Source organism: Eriocheir sinensis, chromosome 69, assembly GCF_024679095.1.
Source record: "Eriocheir sinensis breed Jianghai 21 chromosome 69, ASM2467909v1, whole genome shotgun sequence".
NCBI classification, from domain to species: domain Eukaryota; kingdom Metazoa; phylum Arthropoda; class Malacostraca; order Decapoda; family Varunidae; genus Eriocheir; species Eriocheir sinensis.
Genome location: NC_066577.1, coordinates 5190348 through 5215002, shown reverse-complemented (window position 1 = coordinate 5215002; position 24655 = coordinate 5190348). Strand labels below are relative to the sequence as shown.

General features: G+C 43.7%; 1 protein-coding gene and 2 long non-coding RNA genes across 4 annotated transcripts in view; 1 reads left to right on the top strand and 2 right to left on the bottom strand.

Annotated features, from left to right (window-relative positions):
* Positions 1–767: 767 nt before the first annotated feature.
* The window catches only part of LOC126988444 (DENN domain-containing protein 1C-like), a 68228-nt gene continuing 44340 nt past the window's right edge, over positions 768–24655 (bottom strand). The window contains exons 13-17 of the mRNA XM_050846570.1: positions 24305–24636; positions 12024–13139; positions 6205–6469; positions 4672–4817; positions 768–2565 (exon numbers count right to left, since the gene is read on the bottom strand). Of these exons, the coding sequence (XP_050702527.1) occupies positions 2200–2565; positions 4672–4817; positions 6205–6469; positions 12024–13139; positions 24305–24636 (2225 nt within the window). The 3' untranslated portion in view covers positions 768–2199. The remainder of the gene's footprint in view (positions 2566–4671; positions 4818–6204; positions 6470–12023; positions 13140–24304; positions 24637–24655) is intronic.
* Positions 14719–17788, top strand: LOC126988449 (uncharacterized). Of its 2 annotated transcripts, none has more exons than XR_007741959.1 (3): positions 14719–17201; positions 17376–17539; positions 17627–17788. It is a non-coding gene; the product is annotated as an uncharacterized LOC126988449 (long non-coding RNA). The 2 variants fall into 2 exon arrangements; XR_007741958.1 differs by having other exon boundaries at positions 14719–17288.
* On the bottom strand, positions 21552–24292 carry LOC126988448 (uncharacterized). The gene is made up of 2 exons (XR_007741957.1): positions 24155–24292; positions 21552–23965 (listed from the first exon to the last, which is right to left on the bottom strand). It is a non-coding gene; the product is annotated as an uncharacterized LOC126988448 (long non-coding RNA).

The following is a 24655-nucleotide window of genomic DNA, read 5'->3' as shown; positions in this document are numbered from 1 at the left end:
TTATTATTATCATTATTATTATCTTGAGTTCGTCGGCGGATGTGTCGGAACGGAGGACAGGACAGAACGACACACTCACACGATTGTAGGATGATTTGGAATGGCTTTACACACACACACACACACACAGAATGGGAACATATAGATCAACTTCACGGAATAGTTGTGCGTTTGTTTGTTTGCGCGTGTGGGTGTGTGTGTGTGTGTGGGTGTATGTGTGTGTGTGTCTAGAGATTCTGTTATGGGTAAGCTGCTCTATATATAACACACACACACACACACACACACACAACCACACACGATTTCTCCTACACTCTCTCTCTCTCTCTCTCTCTCTCTCTCCTCACCACAGCCCACAGGACCCACAGGATTTCTCCCCACAGTATGTTGACAACCCCCCCCAGACACATGCCCCCCCTGACACATAAAGGACCCCCCCTCTCTCTCTCTCTCTCTCTCTCTCTGTGTGTGTGTGTGTGTGTGTGTGTGTGTGTGTGTGTGTGTTAATTCATATGTGTTCCTTCTCTTCTTCCTCCTCCTCCTCCTCCTCTTCCTTTCTCTCTTTCTTTCTTCTCTCCTTCCTTCTCTTCCAATTATTGTTTTCTTTATTTTTCTTGTTTTCTTTGCACTGTTTTCCATGTCCTGTTACTTCTGTATTTTTCTTTCTTCCTTTCTCTTCCTTTTCTCTCCTCCTCTTCCTCCTCCTTCATACCAGTCTTCCTTTTTCTTTCTTCTTTTTCCTTCCTTTCTCCTCCTTTTCTTCTTTGTTCTTCTTTTCAACCTCTACCTCTTCTTCCTTGTTTTCCTCCTTTTCCTTCCATTTTCCTTGCCTACAATTTCTTTCTTCTCTCTTTTCAATCTCTCCTTTTTCAACAGTTTTTTTCTATATTGTCTTTCCTTCAATTCTTCTTCTTCAACTTCTAATTCCTTCTTCTATTCCTTCGTCCCTCCTTCCTTTCCCTTTCCTTGCCAACAAATGCTTCCTTCTTTTTAATCTTTCCTCTCAACTGTTTTTTCAATATATTCATTCCTTACATTCTTCATCAACCTCTAATACCTCCTCCTCCTTCACCGTTCCTTCCATTCATACATTCACTCCATAACACATCTCTCTCTCTCTCTCTCTCTCTCTCTCTCTCTCCTTCCATTCAAGCCACAATTCCTCTACGTAATCCTCCTTTGCACCGATCTTAAGAGACGTCAGCGACAGGAAAAAAACGCTTAAAATACGAGAAACAACAATAAATAGGTCGGTACGGAACTAGACTCTCCTTCTATGTGCACCAGAATGTGCTGTTTTTGCTTATAAGTGCTATGGGTTGGGTGGTCGTGAGGGTTAAGTTGAAGGAGGGAAAGGAAAGGAAGGTTGAGGATGGGAAGGAAAAGGAAAGGAGAGAAATGGGATAGAGGAGGTAGGGTTAAGTTGAAGGAGGGAAAGGAAAGGAAGGTTAAGGATGGGAAGGAGAAGGAAAGGAGGAAAAGAGAAGGGAAGGAAAGAATCAAGACTGGAGAAGGGAAAGGAGATGAAGGAGGAGGAGGAGAGGAAGAGGAGGGAGAGAGTGGAAATCAAGAAGAGGAAGAGGAGGGAGAATGGAGAGAATGAGGAGAGAGAGAAGGTGTGTGTGTGTGTGTGTGTGTGTGTGTGTGTGTACCAGGGCAGTGAACAGTGTGGTGGAACAGGATTTGGTTAGGTCTTCAAGCAAGTCAGTCAGTTAGTGAAGTTTCATTCTTTTTCCTCCTCCTCCTCTTTTTCTGTCTCTTCCTTCCTTTCTTCTTTTCTTTTCTCTCCTCCTCCTCAACCACACAACCAACCAACCAGCTTGCTATAGTCACTGTCACATAACCTGGTGTGGAAATTCCTTAAGGGGGGACTCACGAACTTGTCATCATCATCATCATCTCTCTCTCTCTCTCTCTCTCTCTCTTATTTGATGTACATTAGAAAAGTTTAGAGCAGGCCAATGAGCGGACCAGAGACAGTCCTCACACACACACATACACAATGAAAGGAAAAGATTGATACCAAGTCTGTGATTCACTCCCTATAAGATTTTCCGTGCCAGGTTATGACATCAACAAGTCCGTCACTCAGCCACACAACCATCCAGTTCGTCGGTCATTCAACCACACAACCATCCAGTTTGTCGGTCATTCAACCACACAACCAGTCACTCACTCGACCATACAACCAGTCAGTCATCAGTCGAAGGTTGCCCAAGTGTTCTCCTTAGAGTCTGTTATGGTCTTGTTGTTGTTGTTCACCGTCGCGTTGTTATTGTTTGCAGCGGCGGCGGCGGACTGTGGCGAGGGGGCCGTCACTTTAGTGTTCAAACTCAACTTCTGGAAATCCTTTGAGAAGTCCCCCAACAGATCCTTTTGTGAGAGTCTTGCAGGGCGCTGGGGGGGAGCCTGGGCCGGGCCGGAGGCAGGGATGGCCAGGGGAGGCTGGAACTGTACATATGGTCCCGGGGTGGGGCTTGGGGCAGGATGGGGCGGCTCGTCACCCCCCAACAGGCTGGTGGCGAAGGCAGCCGCTGCACTGCCGGCCCGGGTGGTGGAGGGGCGCTGGGGAGGGGAGTGTGGTTAGAGAGAGAGAGAGAGAGAGAGAGAGAGTTTGTTTAGTTGGTGGTAGCAGTAGTAATTGTAGTAATTGTGTTTACATTTAACATGAACAGAGGTCATGGAAAGGTCACATATTGTTTAAAGCATAATCACGGAATAATAAATGATTGTAGACGCAGCTGTATTCTGCAAATGCATTAAACTTACCAAGAATTTTAGTTTAACCGTGTAGCAGCGATGGGCCAAATTTGTGCCATGATATAAACCCCCCAAAATAGATGATACATAATCTGATCACAAATGCTTTGATATATATTATGAAATGGTTTGTGTGAGGGGTGATTTTTTCTCATTTTTCTCGCTTGGAGGGACCATTAAGAAACATGATCCCTGCTGCTACCACCGGGTTAATTAAACATATTTTATGAATAAAATAATAGAAAATCATCCAGCCTTTGCAGTTTTCTTAGTTTTTCAGCATCATTCATTAGGTGTGGTACACAACGTGGTGCCATCGTGCCGCACCAAGAGGTTGTGTGGCCGTGCTGTCACCCACACTGTGATGCACAAGTTGCATTATTCATGTATCATCATCATCATCATCATTTCATCGCTGCCTGGTCCTAGGAGCTCCCACCAGGGGATGGCCACGGCAGAAGAGCTTCCAACTTTCTCTATCCAGACACTCCCTCCTTGCCTGCTCAAAGTTTCTCAAAGATCTTTCCCCCCTCTCCCTAACGTACTCTTGCACCCTATCCCTCCATTTCACTGGAGGTCGTCCTCTAGCATTCCCTCCCTCTATCTCACTCACATACACTCCTCCATTCGCTCCATGTGGCCAAACCACTTTAAGGTCTGTCGCTTCACTTCTTCCACCACTCCACACTTCTTCCCTTCACCCCTGTGACACATTCCAAAATGCTCGTACACACTTTCATTACTCATTCCATCCATTCTACTCACACCACAAGCACTCCTCAAATAACTCATTTCCACTGCCTGCACTCTAGACCCCTGACTTTCAATCCAGGCCCACGTTTCACTTGCATATGTGAGGGTTGGTACTATTATTGTATTTCTCAAATCCCTCTTTACCTCCATGCTCACACTTCTGCCATTATTCATGTAACTGGTGGTATATTTAACCCGGTGGTAGCAGCGGGGATCATGTTTCTTAATGGTCACTCCAAGTGAGAAAAATGAGAAAAAATCACCCCTCACACAAACCATTTCAAAATATATATCAAAGCATTTGTGATCAGATTATGTATCATCTATTTTTTTGGGTTTATATCATGGCACAAATTTGGCCCGTCGCTGCTACACGGTAAAGCCACAAATTTGGCCTGTCACTGCAACACGGTTAAGGCATGTATGATGAACGGAATTTTAAATTTATAAGAGTTCAGTGAACCTAAATAAAAAGGCTATTATTACTAACTCTACTGATGCACCACTTTTACTATGAAGCAATAAACAGTTACTTCCCTCACAACAAGGGTCTGAAGAGCACGAGATCAAACAGCAGAACAAGCAAGCCACGAAACAGCCAACCCAAGACACTTTAGTAAGGCAAAGAAGTCTTGAGTGGTGGAAGCAACAAACAAAAGGGGAAAAGATAAGTGACGAGAGGCAACATTATGGAGAGGAAAAACTTGAGATGTCCACTAAATTCTCGGTCAACTCAGGACCACTCTGTACTACTACTACTACTACTACTACTACTACTACTATTTTATTTATTATTTTTTTTTTCTCTCTTTTTTTTCGTGTACGTCTACAGCGCCTCAGGCCTGGATGGTGTTCGGCCCCAACCCGTCATGGCACAGGCAAGTGTTTATAGTGGCGCCATCTTCTCTTGGCTCATGCTGCCCCCCGGAACTCCTTCTTGATTCACTTGGACGGTTTCCTCTAGAGTCCGGGTTGATGGGTGGTCTTCAGGACAGCATGTGGGTAGTTTTAAGCCACTCGGCGGTGACTGAAAAATCCCAGGTGGTAGCGTGGGGATTCGAACCCGCGTCGTCCATCACATGGTGAATGTGGGCCCAGCACACTACCACTCAGCCACTGCCTACCCAAACTACTACTACTACTACTACACACACATACCTGGGGCTGGTGGGCATTATATAGAGGGTTCTGGCAGCCCACTGGTGTCCCCATGCTGGTCTGGAGGGTGGAGAGTGGGCGGAAGGGGGCAGCGGGGGGCGCGTTGGAGGGGCGGAAGGGGGGGTGAGCTCTGTCTGCTCCCCCACCTGGAAGACAAAGAACGATGATGAGAGAGAGAGAGAGAGAGAGATTAAGGAAGGAAGGAAGGATAACTGGAAGATAGGAAAGGGAGTGAATGAAGGAGGAGAAGGAGACTACGATGATGACGATAGGGAGAAGAAGGAAGGGAGAAAGAAGTAGGGTGGGAAGGGAAAGGGAGAGAGATAGGGAGGGAAAGAAGGAAGGGATGGAGAGGGTGAGAGAGAAGTAGGAAGAGGGAGAGAGAGGGGAGAGATTAGGGATGAGAACGACTGATAACCTGAAGGAAAAAAGAAAGATGGAAGGAAGGAAGGAAAGAAGGAAATGAATGAAGGAGAGAAAGGAGAAAAGAACGAAGGAGGGAAAATGGAATGAACCTGAAGGAAAAAAGAATGATGGAAGGAAGGAAGGAAAGAAGGAAAGAAAGGAGAAAAGAACGAAGGAGGGAAAATGGAATGAACCTGAAGGAAAAAAGAATGATGGAAGGAAGGAAGGAAAGAAGGGAACAAATGAAGGAGAGAACGGAAAAACAATGGAGGTAAAAGAAGAAATGAAGGAGGGAAAATGGAATGAACCTGAAAGAAAAAAGAATGATGGAAGGAAGGAAGGAAAAAGGGAACAAATGAAGGAGAGAACGGAAAAACAATGGAGGTAAAAGAAGAAATGAAGGAGGGAAAAATGGAATGAACCAACACAAAGGGTAGCGCCAGAAGGGTACAGGGCAAATTATCATACTTATCGCATTGAATTTTTGTAGTTTCTCACCGATAACTATAGCGAAAAGAAGGAAGAGCATCAATATTTAAGTTTCAATGATAACTTTAATAGACTAAACATTATTTGAGGGTAGGACAATTTTTTTTGAGACATAAAAATAATAAATGCAATGTTCAAAGTACGATAGTTTGGCGACGGAATGATAGGTAAAGGAAACATACTTACTTAGCGAGCTCGATAATGGAAGCTCAACTTATTTAAAACTTGTAACTTGAGGAAGGGCACAGCTTACTTGATATCAGTGTTTAAAAATGACCCCAAAACTCGGTAACTTCAAACTAGTACCCCAGCATCTTAACTCCTTCACGCCCAGATCTTTACTTGAAGGGGAGAAGAAGGTTAGGGAAAGGAGAAGGGAGACAGGAAGAGATGAAAAGGGAGGGAGAGAGGAAGAGGGATAAAGGGAGAGAAAGGGAAGAGAAGGAGGAGGAAGAGGAGGAAGAAGGAGGAGGGAAGCTGGACACGGACACAGAACAACACTAGACTACCATCCTCGGTAAACACACACACACACACACACACACACACACACATGCACACAACCCCATGCCTTCCACACACACACACACACATGCACACAACCCCATGCCTTCCACACACACAAACACACACACTCACCAAGCACCATTGAAGACTTCGTGGCAGTGTTAGAGGCAGTGATGGTGTTCCGACTATGTGGTGGGACCGAGGGAGGAGGGTGGCTGGGTGGGCGGGCGGGGGGAGGCCATCGGGGGAGAGAGGAGGAGTATGTGGGTTTATAAGCACCAGATGTCTTGGGGGTGGTCGTGGAGGCTCGGCCGGGGATGTCCTTCCGTAGCAGGGGGTCGAAAATCTCTTCTTGTGGAGATTCAAGGAAGATCAGGTCCTGTGATGAGCCGCCTTCCTGTGGGGTTAAAGGATGAGGTCAGTCTGGGTGTGTGTGGGGGGAAGGGGTGGAAAGGGAGGAAGGAAGAGGAAGGAACAGAGGGCGAGGAAGGGAAGAGAAGGGATGGAAAAGGAGACAGGAAGAAAAGGAAGGGATGGAAGGAAGAGGAAGGGAAGAGAAGGGATGGAAAAGGAGACAGGAAGAAAAGGAAGGGATGGAAGGAAGAGGAAGGAACAGAGGGTGAGGAAGGGAAGAGAAGGGATGGAAAAGGAGACAGGAAGAAAAGGAAGGGATGGAAGGAAGAGGAAGGAACAGAGGGTGAGGAAGGGAAGAGAAGGGATGGAAAAGGAGACAGGAAGAAAAGGAAGGGATGGAAGGAAGAGGAAGGAACAGAGGGCGAGGAAGGGAAGAGAAGGGAAAGGAAGGAATGGAAAGGGAAGAGAAAGGAGGAGGAAAGGGAGGAAGAAAGGAAGGAAAGGAGGAAGAAAGGGAGGGATAGAGAAGAGAAGGGAGGAGGAAGAAAGGGAAAGGGAGGAAAAGGGGAGAGAAAGGAAAGGGAGGAAAGTAAGAGAAAGGAAAGGAAAGGAAGGAAGAAAGGAGGGAAAAAGGGAGGGAAAGGGAAAGGAAAGGGAGAGGAGAGAAAGTGTGTGTGTGTGTGTGTGTGTGTGTGTGTGTGTGTCAGGGGATAATGGGTATAAATTCTCTCTCTCTCTCTCTCTCTCTCTCTCTCTCTCTCTCTCTCACACACACACACACACACAAAACATTAAACAAACAAACAAACAAACAAACAGCACTGGGTTAGTAATATTAAAAGCATTGAGGTTAGTATAAGCTTTTGCGTGTGTGTGTGTGTGTGTGTGTGTGTGTGTGTGTGTGCCCCTATATCTCTCTCTCTCCCTCCTAAACACACACACACACACACACTAGGCTCATAACACTACCCATGGACATACTAACATAACCTCTACCAAAGCCTTGTGAAATGTGTGTGTGTGTGTGTGTGTGTGTGTGTGTGTGTGTGTGTGCTTCACTATATCTCTCTCTCTCTCTCTCTCTCCTAAACACACACACACACACACACACACACACACACACGCAAATGCTTATACTAACATAACTTCTACCAAAGCCTTGTCAAATGTGTGTGTGTGTGTGTGTGTGTGTGTGTGTGTGTGTGTGTGTGTGTGTGTGTGTGTGTGTCGCCCAAAGGTACTTCAAATAATCAAGTCGGAATTCTGAACAGGCAGCTAAAATTCAGACTAACAGACTTTAACTTTAATACATATACATACATACATACAAACATACATGCATAGCCAACAACGTAAGCATATGTATACTATAAATGCTACAATATAAGGCCTTAGAAAATAATAATAATGATGCTATATGGTACACTAAGTCACACTAATAATAATAATAATAATAATAATAATGATAACAACAACAACATAAGCTGCCAAAAAACACACGACCACCCAGCGAAATAAAAGCCGAAAACTCGTGCATTAAAAATATATACACACAAATAATAGCAATAATAATAACAATAATAATAATAATAATAATAAAGAACCTCCCTGGGCCAAGACGGTACCTCGGTCACTGGTTTGTTTACATTGCCAGGAGTGACACAAAGGCATGGAGGAAAAAAATTTAAAACAGTGACGAAGAGGAAAACAGGAAAAAACAGAGGCAGTGAGAGTGGACGGAAGATATTAAAAGGAGTTTAAATAAGTAAAAAATTAAAGTATAAAAAATCATAGTGTTTTCTTACCCCAAATACCGATATAATAAAAAAGATATATTAATGGAAAGGAGATCAATGAGCGAGTTAGTTAGAAAGTAATGAAAAGAGTAACGGAAATTGAATATATGACAAAAAAATATTATATGTGAATGAGTGAATATAATGGAATGAAAATGAGGAAAAAAATGAGGGATGAAAAATTGAACTTGACGGAAAAGGAAATAAATAAGGAAATAAAAGAAGAGAGTAACGGAAATTGAATATATGACAAAAAAATATATATATATATGAATGAGTGAATATAATGGAATGAAAATGAGGAAAAAATTGAACTTGACGGAAAAGGAAATAAATAAGGAAATAAAGAAGAGAGTAACGGAAATTGAATATATGACAAAAAAAAATATTATATGTGAATGAGTGAATATAATGGAATGAAAATGAGGAAAAAAAATGAGAATAAAAATGGAACTTGACGGAAAAGGAAATAAATAAGGAAATAAAGAAGAGAGTAACGGAAATTGAATATATGATAAAAAAAAATATATATATGTGAATGAGTGAATATAATGGAATGAAAATGAGGAAAAAATTGAACTTGACGGAAAAGGAAATAAATAAGGAAATAAAGAAGAGAGTAACGGAAATTGAATATATGACAAAAAAAATATTATATGTGAATGAGTGAATATAATGGAATGAAAATGAAGAAAAAAATGAGAATAAAAATGGAACTTGACAGAAAAGGAAATAAATAAGAAAAACAGAGCAGAGAAGAAAGAATAAAAGGATAGAGATAGAGAAAAAAGTATCGGAAATTGAATACATAAAAAATCTGTGAATGAGTGAAAATGTGAAACGAAAGTCAGGAAAAATAATGAGGGAGTGAAAATTGAACTTGACGGAAAAGGAAATAAATAAGGAAATAAAAGAAGAGAGTAACGGAAATTGAATATATGACAAAAAAAAAATATTATATGTGAATGAGTGAATATAAGGGAATGAAAATGAGGAAAAAAATGAGGGAGTGAAAATTGAACTTGACGGAAAAGAAGATAAATAATGAAAATAAAAGAAGAGAGTAACGGAAATTGAATATGACCAAAAAAAAAAAATCAGGAAAAAATGAGGGATGAAAAATTGAACTTGACGGAAAGGGAAATAAATAAGAAAAACAGAGCAGAGAAGAAAGAATAAAAGGATAGAGATAGAGAAAAAAGTATCGGAAATTGAATACATAAAAAATCTGTGAATGAGTGAAAATGTGAAACGAAAGTCAGGAAAAATAATGAGGGAGTGAAAATTGAACTTGACGGAAAAGGAAATAAATAATGGAAATAAAAGGAGAGTAACGGAAATTGAATATATGACCAAAAAAAATATTATATGTGAATGAGTGAATTTAATGGAATGAAAATCAGGTAAAATAATGAGGGATGAAAAATTGAACTTGACGGAAAAGGAGATAAATAAGGAAATAAAAGAAGAGAGTAACGGAAATTGAATATATGACAAAAAAAAAATTATATGTGAATGAGTGAATATAATGGAATGAAAATCAGGTAAAATAATGAGGGAGTGAAAATTGAACTTGACGGAAAAGGAAATAAATAATGGAAATAATAGAAGAGAGTAACGGAAATTGAATATATGACAAAAAAATTTTTATATGTGAATGAGTGAATATAATGGAATGAAAATCAGGAAAAAATGAGAATAAAAATGGAACTTGACGGAAAAGGAAATAAATAAGGAAATAAAGAAGAGAGTAACGGAAATTGAATATATGACAAAAAAAAATATATATATGTGAATGAGTGAATATAATGGAATGAAAATGAGGAAAAAATTGAACTTGACGGAAAAGGAAATAAATAAGGAAATAAAGAAGAGAGTAACGGAAATTGAATATATGATAAAAATATATATATATATGTGAATGAGTGAATATAATGGAATGAAAATGAAGAAAAAAATGAGAATAAAAATGGAACTTGACAGAAAAGGAAATAAATAAGAAAAACAGAGCAGAGAAGAAAGAATAAAAGGATAGAGATAGAGAAAAAAGTATCGGAAATTGAATACATGACAAAAATCTGTGAATGAGTGAAAATGTGAAACGAAAGTCAGGAAAAATAATGAGGGAGTGAAAATTGAACTTGACGGAAAAGGAAATAAATAATGGAAATAAAAGAAGAGAGTAACGGAAATTGAATATATGACAAAAAAAATATTATATGTGAATGAGTGAATATAATGGAATGAAAATCAGGTAAAATAATGAGGGAGTGAAAATTGAACTTGACGGAAAAGGAGATAAATAATGGAAATAATAGAAGAGAGTAACGGAAATTGAATATATGACAAAAAAATATTATATGTGAATGAGTGAATATAATGGAATGAAAATGAGGAAAAAAATGAGGGATGAAAAATTGAACTTGACGGAAAAGGAAATAAATAAGAAAAACAAAATCAAGAAGAAAGAAAGAAAGGATAAAGATTGTTATGTATAAAAAGGAAAAAATAAATAGTTCAGGAAAATAAAAAATAATAAAAAAAATGCAATAAATGACATAAAAAAAGGAATAGGATAAGAATAGAGTGTGTTAGGAAAATATATATAAAAAAAAAGAAATATCGATGATTGAAAAGATGAAGATTGAAGAGAGAAAAAAGAGGAAAAAAAAACTATATATAAAATGAAGGAAAGGAATATTATAAGAACAGAAAAAGAAAGAAAAAAAAGAAAAATACAGATGAATGAAAAAGATGAAAAATGAAAGCATAAGAGAGAAGGAAAAAAAAATTAAAATATAAAAAAAAATTAAAATAAAACTAAATACTTGAAAAAAATTAAGGAATAAAACATGAAATTCGATAAAGAAAAAATATGATATAATAAAAAAAACGGGAAAATAAAATGAAAAGAAATAGAAGAACAGTCATCCTGGTCAGTCTCATGCAGGGAAAACAAGGAAAAGAAAAAAAAACAAGGAAAAGAAAAACAAGAAAATTGATCCCAGTCAGTCTCATGCAGGGAAAACAAGGAAAAGAAAAAAAAAGGAAAAGAAAAACAAGAAAATTAATCCCAGTCAGTCTCATGCAGGGAAAACAAGGAAAAGAAAAAAAAAGGAAAAGAAAAACAAGAAAATTAATCCCAGTCAGTCTCATGCAGGGAAAACAAGGAAAAGAAAAAAAAACAAGGAAAAGAAAAACAAGAAAATTAATCCCAGTCAGTCTCATGCAGGGAAAACAAGGAAAAGAAAGGAAAAGAAAAGGAAAAACAAGAAAATTGATCCTGGTCAGTCTCATGCAGGGAAAACAGGGAAAAGAAAAACAAGAAAATTGATCCCAGTCAGTCTCATGCAGGGAAAACAAGGAAAAGAAAAAAAACAAGGAAACAAAAACCAAGGAAATTGATCCCAGTCAGTCTAATGCAGGGAAAACAAGGAAAAGAAAAAAAACAAGGAAACAAAAACCAAGGAAATTGATCCCAGTCAGTCTAATGCAGGGAAAAACAAGGAAAAGAAAAAAAACAAGGAAAAGAAAAGGAAAACAAGAACAGTCTCATGCAGGGAAAACAAGGAAAAAAAAACAAGAAAAAAAAAAATCCCAATCAGTCTCATGCAGGAAAAAAAAAACAGGAAAAAAAATAAGGACAAGGAAAACAAATGAAGGTTACCAAATGTTCAAAGGCAAAAAACAACAACAAAAAAAAGAAAAGAAGAAAAGAAGAGTATCCCGGGCAGTCTCATGCAAGGGGGAAAAAAAGGGGAAAAAAAAAACAAGCCGTGAAGGTGTTAGTCATTAGCATACCTCCTCCCCTCTCCCCCTCTCCCCATGGGGCGGGGCGGGGCTTGGGGTCCTGCTGCGGCGGCTGGGGTGGGCGGGGGGCGGGGGCAGCGGGGCGGGGGGCTTCCGAGCGCGGGTGCCAGTATGCAAGGCAGGGGGCGGGGGTCTCTGAATGGGGGGCGGGGAGGGGGAGGGGGAGGGAGCGGGGAGGATAGCAGGAAGGCTCATGGTCATAATATCGGTCGGGGAGGAAACGGAAGCGGAGGAGAAGAAGAGGAAGGACCCTGCGAAGCCTGGCTGGGGTGGAGAGGCGGGGGGGAAGGAGGAGGAGGGAGGGAAGGAGGAGGAATACGGGGAGGTAGCCGTAAGCCCTTGGTCCCTGTCGGTGAACGCGGACGGCGGAAAATAGCAGTAGGAAGAGGAGGAGGAGGAGTAGTCATGGAAGGAGGAGGAGGAGGAGGCAAAGGCCGGAGGGGGAGGGGGGGCATCACGGCTTTCGTACGCCTCAAACTCAGCCTGCGGGGTAACCTGATCGAGCGACTGCGCCAGCTTGGAATAGAAGTACCCTGACGTCCCCCCACGGCCGCTAAACTTCGAGAGCGATGCCGAAAATGCCTTACTGGCCTTGTACCGCGGGATATCAGGGGGCTGCGGGGCCGGCCGGGAGCTATGGGGTGGCTTGGGATGCAACACGGGGGGCTGGGGTGCTGGGCGGTGGCGTGGGGAGGGGGAGGAAGTGCGCGGAAGGGAGTGGAAAATTCGGTGGTGAGGTTTGTGGTGAGACGAGACAGAGGTGAGGGTGGTGTTGGTGGGGGTGGCAGAGGACGAGGAGGGACGGGTGAGCATGCCTGGGGTCTTTTTGCTCTGTTCGTTCCGTTCCTGGTGTCGCGATCCGGCCCTCTCGCGCCCCGGACGTCCTCGCTGTTTCCCGCCTCTGAGCTGCTGGGGCGGGAGTCTCGGGGATCGGTAGCGCTGCGGGGAGGCCTTGGGGGTGTTGTCGTGGCGTCCAGGCGTCCCTTCAACCCCCTCGTCCTCGTTAAAAGTGATGGGAAAGTCGAAGTGTGTGATGATGGGGGGAGGGAGTTCGATGTCGAGGGAAAGGTCAATGAGAGGGAGGGATGTGAGGCTTGCACTGAGCTGCTGTGAGAGGGAGAGAGAAAGAGAAGAGAAAGGGAAGGACAGGGAAGAGGAGAGAGAGAAATGGGGGGGGAGGAGAGAGAGAGAGAAGAGAAGGAGAGAGAAAGGAAGGGAAGGACAGGGAAGAGAGAGAGAGAGAGAGAGAGAGAGAGAGAGAGAGAGAGAGAGAGAGAGAGAGAGAGAGAGAGAGAGAGAGAGAGAGAGAGAGAGAGAGGAAGGGAGAAGAGAAGGAGAGGGAAAGGAAGGGAAGGGAAGGGTAGAGGAGAGAAAGAGAGAGAGGGAAGGGAAGAGAAGGGAAGGGAAGGGAAGGGAAAGGAAGGAAAGAGAAGGGGTGGGAAGGAAAGAGAAGGAAAGAGAAGGAAAGAGAAGGGAAGGGAAGGGAAGGGAAGGAAAGGGAAGGAAAATGAAGGGAAGGGAAGGGAAGGGAAGGGAACGGTGGGGTTGGGAAGAATGAGAAGAGAGAGAGAGAGAGAGAGAGAGAGAGAGAGAGAGAGAGAGAGAGAGAGCGAGTTAGTACATTAGTCCACCGCACCCAAATACAACACAAGACAAACACATATTAGTAATGGTAACAACAACAACAACAACAACAACAACAACAACAGCAGTCCAGAAAAATGTCACACTGGCTATTAAAAACACTCCCTGGCAACCCTTCATCGGAAACCCTTCGGAGCGATCACTATTAAAGGTCTTACGAAGGTTAGTTTTGGCGAGAGATTTAACCCGGTAGCAGCGACGGGCCAAATTTGTGGCTTTACCGTGTAGCAGCGACGGGCCAAATTTGTGGCTTTACCATGTAGCAGTGACGGGCCAAATTTGTGGCTTTACCATGTAGCAGTGATGGGCCAAATTTGTGGCTTTACCATGTAGCAGCGACGGGCCAAATTTGTGGCTTTACCATGTAGCAGTGACAGGCCAAATTTGTGGCTTTACCATGTAGCAGTGATGGGCCAAATTTGTGGCTTTACCATGTAGCAGTGATGGGCCAAATTTGTGGCTTTACTGTGTAGCAGCGATGGGCCAAATTTGTGGCTTTACCGTGTAGTAGCGACGGGCCAAATTTGTGGCTTCACCATGTAGCAGCGACGGGCCAAATTTGTGGCTTTACTGTGTAGCAGTGACGGCCCAAATTTGTGGCTTTACCATGTAGCAGCGACGGGCCAAATTTGTGGCTTTACCGTGTAGGAGCGACGGGCCAAATTTGTGCCATGATTTAAACCCCCAAAATAGATGATACATAATCTGATCACAAATGCTTTGATATATATTATGAAATGGTTTGTGTGAGGGGTGATTTTGTCTCATTTTTCTCGCTTGGAGGGACCATTAAGAAACATGATCCCCGCTGCTACCACCGGGTTAAGGAAAACAGCGAAATAGGAGTAAATATTGCCATCCTAACACACTCATAATGGCCCGTCTTTAACCATTACTAATTAGGAAAACTCGTAAAACCATTGGTGTTGGCAGGTTAAAGTATACAAGCTTAGATATACAGCTGTTAATGGGGGCAAGTTGGATTAGCAGAGACATCACACACACACACACACACACACACACACACACACACACACACACACACAGAGTTTTACATATATACATCTACTTCTATTGCTGCTTCTTCTTCTTCTTCTTCGTCTTCTCCTCCTCCTCCTCCTCCTCCTTTCTTTTTCCTTCTCCTCCTCCTTCCTTTCCTCTTCTTCAGGTCTATACAGAATTTGGGATGCATAACTCTGATGGGACCCAAAACTTTACGGATCGGACTTGTAACACGGCCCTAAGCTTAACCCGGTAGCAGCGATGGGCCAAATTTGTGGCTTTACCGTGTAGCAGCGACAGGCCAAATTTGTGGCTTTACCATGTAGCAGCGACGGGCCAAATTTGTGGCTTTACCATGTAGCAGCGACGGGCCAAATTTGTGGCTTTACCATGTAGCAGCGACGGGCCAAATTTGTGGCTTTACCGTGTAGCAGTGACGGGCCAAATTTGTGGCTTTACCGTGTAGCAGCGACGGGCCAAATTTGTGGCTTTACCGTGTAGCAGCGACGGCCAAATTTGTGGCTTTACCGTGTAGCAGTGACGGGCCAAATTTGTGGCTTTACCGTGTAGCAGCGACGGGCCAAATTTGTGGCTTTACCGTGTAGCAGCGACGGGCCAAATTTGTGCCATGATATAAACCCCCCAAAATAGATGATACATAAACAGATCACAAATGCTTTGATATATACAGCCGTCCCTCAAATAGTACGGTTTCCAATAGTACAGTTTCGATTTTATAGGGATTGTCATGTAAGAATTTTATTAGGATTTTTAAATTTTCCGCTTGTCGCACCAAGTAGCCATGGCATGAGTGGCAACACTGTTCTACCAAAACACCCGCTGAAAACACCCCAAAGCGTTCGAGAAAGTGTTCACCTCGCAGAAGAATTCAGATTTAGGAGAAGTTACGTTTTGGGATGAGTTACGTTGTGGTAGGGAGAGCTTACCACGTGAATGAGAGCAGAGTTCGCTGTATCTATCATGGTGTAAAATAAATTCTTGCCGCAGTATTAAAACTTCCAGTGCTCCAAGAGTGCTGTAGAGTGGTGATAAGGGCCGTCCTTTGACTAAGCCTCGTCGTTGCTTTGGTAACCGCATCTCACTCACAGCAAAATGGGGTACGCTGATCTTCCTGATGCAATGGAATCACTTATGTGTTTGTTTGGGGTGGCACAGAAGCGTTCCACCTCTCAAAGCCGGGAGCGGAACGAACGTACCAAGCTGGCAACTCGTGCTGTCGTGTCATGCGTTTGAGAGCACTCGGGACGTTCCGAAAGTCCCGATTCCCTCTCTCAAACGCAGCCCAGGGGTGTTTCTAAGGGGGGGGGCGGGGGGCAATAATATTATACGGATTTTCGAATAGTACGGGGGTCCTGAGTCTCTAACCCCTGTACTATTTGAGGGGCGACTGTGTTATGAAATGGTTTGTGTGAGGGGTGAATTTTCTCGCTTAGAGGGACCTGCCTATGACTTGAAATCTTCCAAGAGGAGGGTATCAGGACACCTCTCCTCCCGAATTTGACCTTGCGTTTGGCCGCCTCTTCTGGTTCTTTTATGGGAGCAGCAATTAGCGGGGTTTCTTTTTGTTATTGTTTTTTTTGTGTGCCCTTGAGCTGCCTCCTTTGTCGTAAAAAAAATAAAAAATTAAAAAAATAAAGAAATATGATCCCTGCTATCATTCACAACACAACGCTCTTCCTTTTAAATCGTTCACAGTGCTATTTAATTTTTTTTAATATGCGTTTTTTTTTAAAGTGCGTTTTAATGGCGGGAAATACGGCATGTGACTTATTTTGCAAGACACGGGAAGGGAACTATACTCACATTTCTGTATTTCCTCTTAATATCGCTTAAGTGTACAGGGAAATATGTGACTTATTTTGCAAGACACGGGAAGGGAACTATACTCACATTTCTGTATTTCCTCTTAATATCGCTTAAGTGTACAGGGAAATATGTGACTTATTTTGCAAGACAAGAGAAGGGAACTATACTCACATTTCTGCATTTCCTCTTAAAATTGCTTAAGTATACAGGCAAATATGTGACTTATTTTGCAGGAACACACACACACACACACACACACACACACGAGGCTCTGTACTGTATCTACATTTCCGTATATCCACTTAAAACAGGTTAAATATACAGGCACTTATGTGATTTATTTTGCAAGATACGGGGAGACTAAGCCTTACCCCCATGTCCAGATATCCACTCAAACTAGTTAATTATCACAGGCGGATATGTGTGATTTATCTTGCAAGGAGACATGGATAAGCGGACTAACCTTACCCCCCATTTCCCCATATCCACACACACTAGTTCGATATACATAGCCGGATATGTGATTTATTTTGCAAGCAGACACGGGATGGGGGATGAACTCTCTCCCCATATCCACTCAAAACGGGTTAAATATACAGGCAGATATGGGTTTTATTTTGCAAGAAGACACGGATAGGGGTACTAACTCTATCCCCATATCCACTCAAAACGGGTTAAATATACAGGCGGATATAGGTTTTATTTTGCAAGCAGACACGGGATGGGGGACGAACTCTCTCCCCATATCCACTCAAAACGGGTTAGATATACAGGCAGATATGGGTTTTATTTTGCAAGAAGACACGGATAGGGGTACTAACTCCATCCCCATATCCACTCAAAACGGGTTAAATATACAGGCGGATATAGGTTTTATTTTGCAAGAAGACACGGGAAGGGGGACGAACTCTCTCCCCATATCCACTCAAAACGGGTTAAATATACAGGCGGATATAGGTTTTATTTTGCAAGAAGACACGGGATGGGGGACGAACTCTCTCCCCATATCCACTCAAAACGGGTTAAATATACAAGTAGATATGGGTTTTATTTTGCAAGAAGACACGGGAAAGGGTACTAACTCTATCCCCATATCCACTCAAAACGGGTTAAATATACAGCCAGATATGGGTTTTATTTTGCAAGAAGACACGGATAGGGGTACTAACTCTCTCCCCATATCCACTCAAAACGGGTTAAATATACAGGCAGATATGGGTTTTATTTTGCAAGAAGACACGGATAGGGGTACTAACTCTATCCCCATATCCATACAAAACGGGTTAAATATACAGGCAGATATGGGTTTTATTTTGCAAGAAGACACGGGAAAGGGGACGAACTCTCTCCCCATATCCACTCAAAACGGGTTAAATATACAGCCAGATATGGGTTTTATTTTGCAAGAAGACACGGGAAGGGGGACGAACTCTCTCCCCATTTCCACTCACAGCGCTTCAAGACACGGCACTCTCTAGGCTACATCACAGCGAGGGGAGTGTTCTACTGCGGCTGTTCGCTGTCGAGCTATACGCAAGATTGTTTAGATGTGGTTCAGTGTTTGCGAGGCTAATTTTACTTTCCTTTCTCTCCTTCCTTCTTCTTCTTCTTCCTCTATGACGTTCAATCTTTCTGTTCATCTGTTCCTTCCTTCCTTCCTTCCCCTTCTCTCCTTCCTTGCTTATTCCTTGTTCTTGTTCTTCCTCTTCTATGACGTTCTATATTTCTGGTCATCTGTGTCTTCCTTCCTTCCTTCCTTCTTCCTTCCCTTTCATAACCTTTTATCCTTCTTTCCTTCATTCCTTCCCTTCCTTCTTCCCTCCCTTTCCTAACCTCCTCCTCCTCCTCCATTCTCGCCCTCTCTTCCTCCGTCCCAAGGGAGGAAGGAAGGAAGGGAAGCAGGGAAAGAAGTGAAGGAGAGAATGAAGGAGAGAAAAAGGTTAGGAAAAGGAGGAGGAAGGAAAGGAAGGAAGGAAGGAAGGAAGGAAGGAAGGGAAGGGAAGAAAGGAAAGGAAGGAAGGAAAGGAAAGGAAAGGAAGGAAGGAAGGAAGGGAAAGGAAGGAAGGAAGGAAGGGAAGGGAATGGAAGGAAGGAAGGAAGGAAGGAAGGAAGGAAGGAAAGGAAAGGAAAGGAAAGAAGGAAGGAAGGGAAAAAATAGGGAAGGAAAGAACTGACAAGCTTGAGTTCCTCCTCCCTCAAGTTCCCTCCATTATCTCCATTTTCATCCACCTCTTCCTCTCTTCCTCTTGAACCAGAAAATAGCCAAATCTTTCCTCTTTCCTCTCCTGTTTTCCTTTTCTTCCTCCTCCTCTTCGTTTCTCTTCTATCTCCACTTTTATCAAGGTTTCTGTATTTCTCCAGTGTGATTTAGTTGGAAGGTACGAGGAGAAAGCCGAACCGATCTCAAAACCTCACAAACACTAACGTCTCATCTATACAGACTGGCGTGTCGGTCTCGTCTGCTGTCTCTGTGGCTGTCAATGTTACGGAATGCTGTGGCGGGGAGCGGAACAGCGGGAGGCTTGACTGGGCAGGGCTAAGGCGGGCTTTTGGGTATGGTCGCTGTAGGGTATAGGTTAGGAGGAGGAGGAGGAGGAGGAGGAGGAGGAGGAGGAGGAGGAGGAGGAGGAAGAGGAGGAGGAGGAGGAAAGGACAGAGGAAAAAGATTGAGATGAAAGAGATAGGCAGTATTTTTTAGGAGGAGGAACACAAAGAAACACAAAAGAAGAACAAACAACAGCAGACCTTGGAGGAGGAGGAAGAGCAGGAGGAGGAAGGGAAACAGGACAAGGAAGAGAAAAGGAGGAGGAGGAAGAGGAGGAGGAAGGAGGAAGAGGAAAGGAAGGAGGAAAACGATAGAGATGAAAGAGATAAATAAGAGTTTTTCGAGGAGGAGGAGGAGGAGGAGGAGGAGGAGGAAGGGAAACAGGACAAGGAAGAGATGGAAGAAGAGGAGGAGGAGGAGGAGGAGGAGGAAAGGAAGGAGGAAAACGATAGAGATGAAAGAGACAGACAGTTCTTTATAGGAGGAGGAGGAGGAGGAGGAAGGGAAACAGGACAAGGAAGAGATGGAAGAAGAGGAGGAGGAGGAGGAGGAGGAAGGGGAACAGGACAAGGAAGAGATGGAAGAAGAGGAGGAGGAGGAGGAAGGGAAACAGGACAAGGAAGAGATGGAAGAAGAGGAGGAGGAGGAGGAGGAGGAAGGGAAACAGGACAAGGAAGAGATGGAAGAAGAGGAGGAGGAGGAGGAAGGGAAACAGGACAAGGAAGAGATGGAAGAGGAGGAGGAGGAGGAGGAGGGGCAGGGATGGGACAGCTAGCGGAAATAGCAACGAACAGCGGTTGACAAACTGCATCGCAACTCATCCGCAAAAAGACTCACTCACCGGGCGGTATACATTGCCCATGCTCATCATCCACTCAGCCGGCTCCAGACACAGGGCCAGGAGGGTGGATGCACTGATGGATGACGACTGAAACACACACACACACACAGGTCAGACCGGGTGAGGTGACGTCGGGGGGCAAGATAAGGTCCCACAAACAGGGTCAGGTTAGGTTAGGTTAGGTTAGGTCAGGGGTAAGATAAGGTCACACAAACAGGGTCAGGATAGGTTAGGTTAGGTCAGGTCAGGGGTTAGATAAGGTCACACAAACAGGGTCAGGTTAGGTTAGGTTAGGTTAGGTCAGGGGTAAGATAAGGTCACACAAACAGGGTCAGGATAGGTTAGGTTAGGTCAGGTCAGGGGTTAGATAAGGTCACACAAACAGGGTCAGGATAGGTTAGGTTAGGTCAGGGGGCACGATAAGGTCACACAAACACTGACTGGGGAGGACTGAAAACACACACAAGGTCAGGTTAGGTTAGGTTAAGGGTCACTCAGAGGTCAGGGGGTAAGATAAGGTCACACAAACAGGGTCAGGATAGGTTAGGTTAGGTTAGGGGGTCACTCAGAGGTCACACAACTGAACTAACAGAGGACAAACACACACACACACAAGGTCAAGGGAGATTAGGTTAGGCTCAGGGGTTTGGGTCACACAAGGGTCAGGGGTTAGGGTCACACAGGGGTCAGGGGTTAGGGTCACACAGGGGTCAGGGGTTTGGGTCACACAGGGGTCAGGGGTTAGGGTCACACAGGGGTCAGGTTAGGTCACAGGGGTCAGGTCAGGGTACAGTTTGCGCAGATAATCAGAATCCAAACATTGAGACTAACAGAACAACCTTAAACAGTCATACCTCGGTTAACAAGCTGAATTTGTTGCGGAAATTTGCTCGCTAACCATAAAACTCGTAGACCAAAACAAGATCACACACCATAGTACTGAAAACACAAACGGTCGCATTATAAGACATTTCGCTGCCAAAGAACACATATTTGACAAGGCTTTCGTAGGAGTTGTGGGCATTTGCAGGAGTAGTTTTATGACCCTGGTGTTAGTTTGACCCTTCCTCTGTACCGTGAACCTAAGGAAACACTCATTAGAACCCAACTGACCCCTTCTTTGACCTTTATAAATAGTGGATGTGAGAAGCGAAAACTGTCTTATAATACCAACCAAAGATCGCACACCAGACCACAAATGTAAGTGGACAGCACTGCGCGGGTCTGCCTCTGTGACTGTACAATGCAGACCGAGACCCCACTCCTATTTTCCGCTCTGAGCACTCTCGTCTTGCGGCAAACAAAGGGAACCCACACTCACATCTTCGCCCCGAACAAACAGGATCCTCGCACACCAAGACACCGCTCACAAACCAAGGCATTTTTAGTGATTTGTTTTGCTGGTAAATCAAAACACTCGGCACTCGTCAACCAAGGTATTGCTGTGTTTGCCTCCCATATCATCACAAAGGTACATGAGGCGAGAATCGTGTGTCTGGTAGTGACGTATATCTTCCCCGCTCCCTCCCTCCTCTCCCTCCAGTAAGAGATGACGGCTTGTATGGCGTGGAACTTTTTAGCCTCAAGTTTTCCCTACATCCTTATGCTAACACCCATTTCTGCTGGATTGTATAAGGGCTGGAAAGCTTACGGATGACAAATTAACCCAGTAGCAGCAACGGGCCAAATTTGTGGCTTTACCGTGTAGCAGCGATGGGCCAAATTTGTGGCTTTACCGTGTAGCAGCGATGGGCCAAATTTGTGGCTTTACCATGTAGCAGTGACGGGCCAAATTTGTGGCTTTACCATGTAGCAGTGACAGGCCAAATTTGTGGCTTTACCGTGTAGCAGCGACAGGCCAAATTTGTGGCTTTACCATGTAGCAGCGACGGGCCAAATTTGTGGCTTTACCATGTAGCAGCGACGGGCCAAATTTGTGGCTTTACCGTGTAGCAGCGACGGGCCAAATTTGAGGCTTTACCGTGTAGCAGTGACGGGCCAAATTTGTGGCTTTACCGTGTAGCAGCGACGGGCCAAATTTGTGCCATGATATAAACCCCAAAGAATGGATGATGCATAAACTGATCACAAATGCTTTGATATATATTATGAAATGAATATAATGAAAATGAAGAGATGACAGTATGAGAGAAAAGACAGCTGCAGTTCTGTACCCATATCTCTGTTTCTCTCCTCTGAACGCCCCCTTCCAAATATACCTTCCAAACAGCTTCTCTTTCCTGCCTTCTATGAGTGACTCGGAAAGTTAAGAGTTGAGAGTATTAAGAGAACAAGACACAGTTATTTTACCCATATCTCTGTTTCTCTCTTCTGAACGACCCCTTCCAAATATACCTTCCATACAGCTTCCCTTTCCTGCCTTCTATGAGTGACTCGGAAAGTTAAGAGATGGGAGTATTAAGAGAACAAGACACTCAGTTCTATACCCATATCTCTGTTTCTCTCTTCTGAACGACTCCTTCCAAATATACCTTCCATACAGCCTCCCTTTCCTGCCTTCTATGAGTGACTCGGAAAGTTAAGAGTTGAGAGTATTAAGAGAACAAGACACTTAGTTCTGTACCCATATCTCTGTTTCTCTCCTCTGAACGTCCCCTTCCAAATATACCTTCCATACAGCCTCCCTTTCCTGCCTTCTATGAGTGACTCGGAAAGTTAAGAGTTGAGAGTATTAAGAGAACAAGACACAGTTATTTTACCCATATCTCTATTTCTCTCTTCTGAACGCCCCCTTCCAAATATACCTTCCATACACCCTCCCTTTCCTGCCTTCTATGAGTGACTCAGAAAGTTAAGAGTTGAGAGTATTAAGAGAACAAGACACTTAGTTCTATACCCATATCTCTGTTTCTCTCCTCTGAATGTCCCCTTCCAAATATACCTTCCAAACAGCTTCCCTTTCCTGCCTTCTATGAGTGACTCGGAAAGTTAAGAGTTGAGAGTATTAAGAGAACAAGACACTTAGTTCTATACCCATATCTCTGTTTCTCTCTTCTGAACGACCCCTTCCAAATATACCTTCCATACACCCTCCCTTTCCTGCCTTCTATGAGTGACTCGGAAAGTTAAGAGTTGAGAGTATTAAGAGAACAAGACACTCAGTTCTATACCCATATCTCTATTTCTCTCTTCTGAACGACCCCTTCCAAATATACCTTCCAAACAGCCTCCCTTTCCTGCCTTCTATGAGTGACTCAGAAAATTAAGAGATGGGAGTATTAAGAGAACAAGACACAGTTATTTTACCCATATCTCTGTTTCTCTCTTCTGAACGACCCCTTCCAAATATACCTTCCAAACAGCCTCCCTTTCCTGCCTTCTATGAGTGACTCGGAAAGTTAAGAGTTGAGAGTATTAAGAGAACAAGACAGCCTCAGTTCTATACCCATATCTCTGTTTCTCTGATTTCCTAAGAGGTAGAAAACAATGACATGGGTGGTTTGTTTACAAAGGTGACGGGTTGAGACAGATTTCATTTTTAACGTTCAAGGAAACTTTTTCAGAGTGACGAAAAAAAATCATCCTCCATCCGCCCCAGAAAAAATCTCGTGTCGGTAAAATTCATCACGGGAACGGAAAGGGTTGATAGTCAGGGAAACCTTAACTCTAATGCAGGTAACTCTCGATTTACGCGAGTTTGGTTTACGCGTTTTTGAAATAACGCGGGGTCCAAAATCCAAATAAATGTTTAATATACACGTTTTTTTTCACTTATACGCGATATTTTATGGAGTGGCCACCAGATGTCTCACGCAACTGGACTCACACGGCCACACAGCTGAGCTCAGTTCTTACTGCGCGCCACTTGAACAACAATACAGTACCCACGCTGCCACGCTACTCAGCAACAACAACAACACCCTCGCTGCTGTGCTACCACGAGGGGAAGGGCAGCCAGAGGAGGAACCATGAGAGGGAGAGGAGTCAGAGTGATACAGTAGGCAATAAAGGTACAAACCTACCTCTTGTTTGATTTACATTGTTTTTGAGTTACGCGACCTCTTCAAGGACACAATACTCGCGTAAATCGAGAGTTACCTGTACTGCCAGGACCTCACACGCCACACGCCCCATCCCACTTACTCAAGGAGGATAGTAATCGTTCCTTGGCAGTGGAAAAAATCCTGGCCTGAGCGGAGCCAACCTACCTCTTGTTTGATTTACATTGTTTTTGATTTACGCCACCTCTTCAAGGACACAATACTCGCGTAAATCGAGAGTTACCTGTATTACTGCCAGGACCTCACACGCCACACGCCCCATCCCACTTACTCAAGGAGGACAGTAATCGTTCCTTGGCAGTGGAAAACATCCTGTCCTGAGCGGAGCCAACCTACCTCTTGTTTGATTTACATTGTCGCGTAAATCGAGTTACCTGTACAAATGACTCACCTTCTTATTCGCTAGGGAAGAGGACACCGCAGCATGAGGGGGCGGGGGAGCACCAGTAGCGGCAGCAGAAGGCTCAGCAGGAGAGGCCGCAGCAGGAGCAGGCAGAGGAGGAAGACTAGAGAGATACTGGGTGCTATTTTTCTTAATGCTATTTCGGGTGCTGTTCGAGGTGCTGCTGCTGTTGCTAGTACTTCTACTCGTGCTGTCTTCTAGTCCGTCATCTTCCTCTTCTTCCTCCTCCTCCTCTCCATCTTCGTCTTCCTCGTCTTCCTCCTCCTCCTCCTCCTCGCCTCTCTGTTCCAGTCGCGCTCGTATAATTTCCTCCATTTCTCCTGAATAATAATAATAATA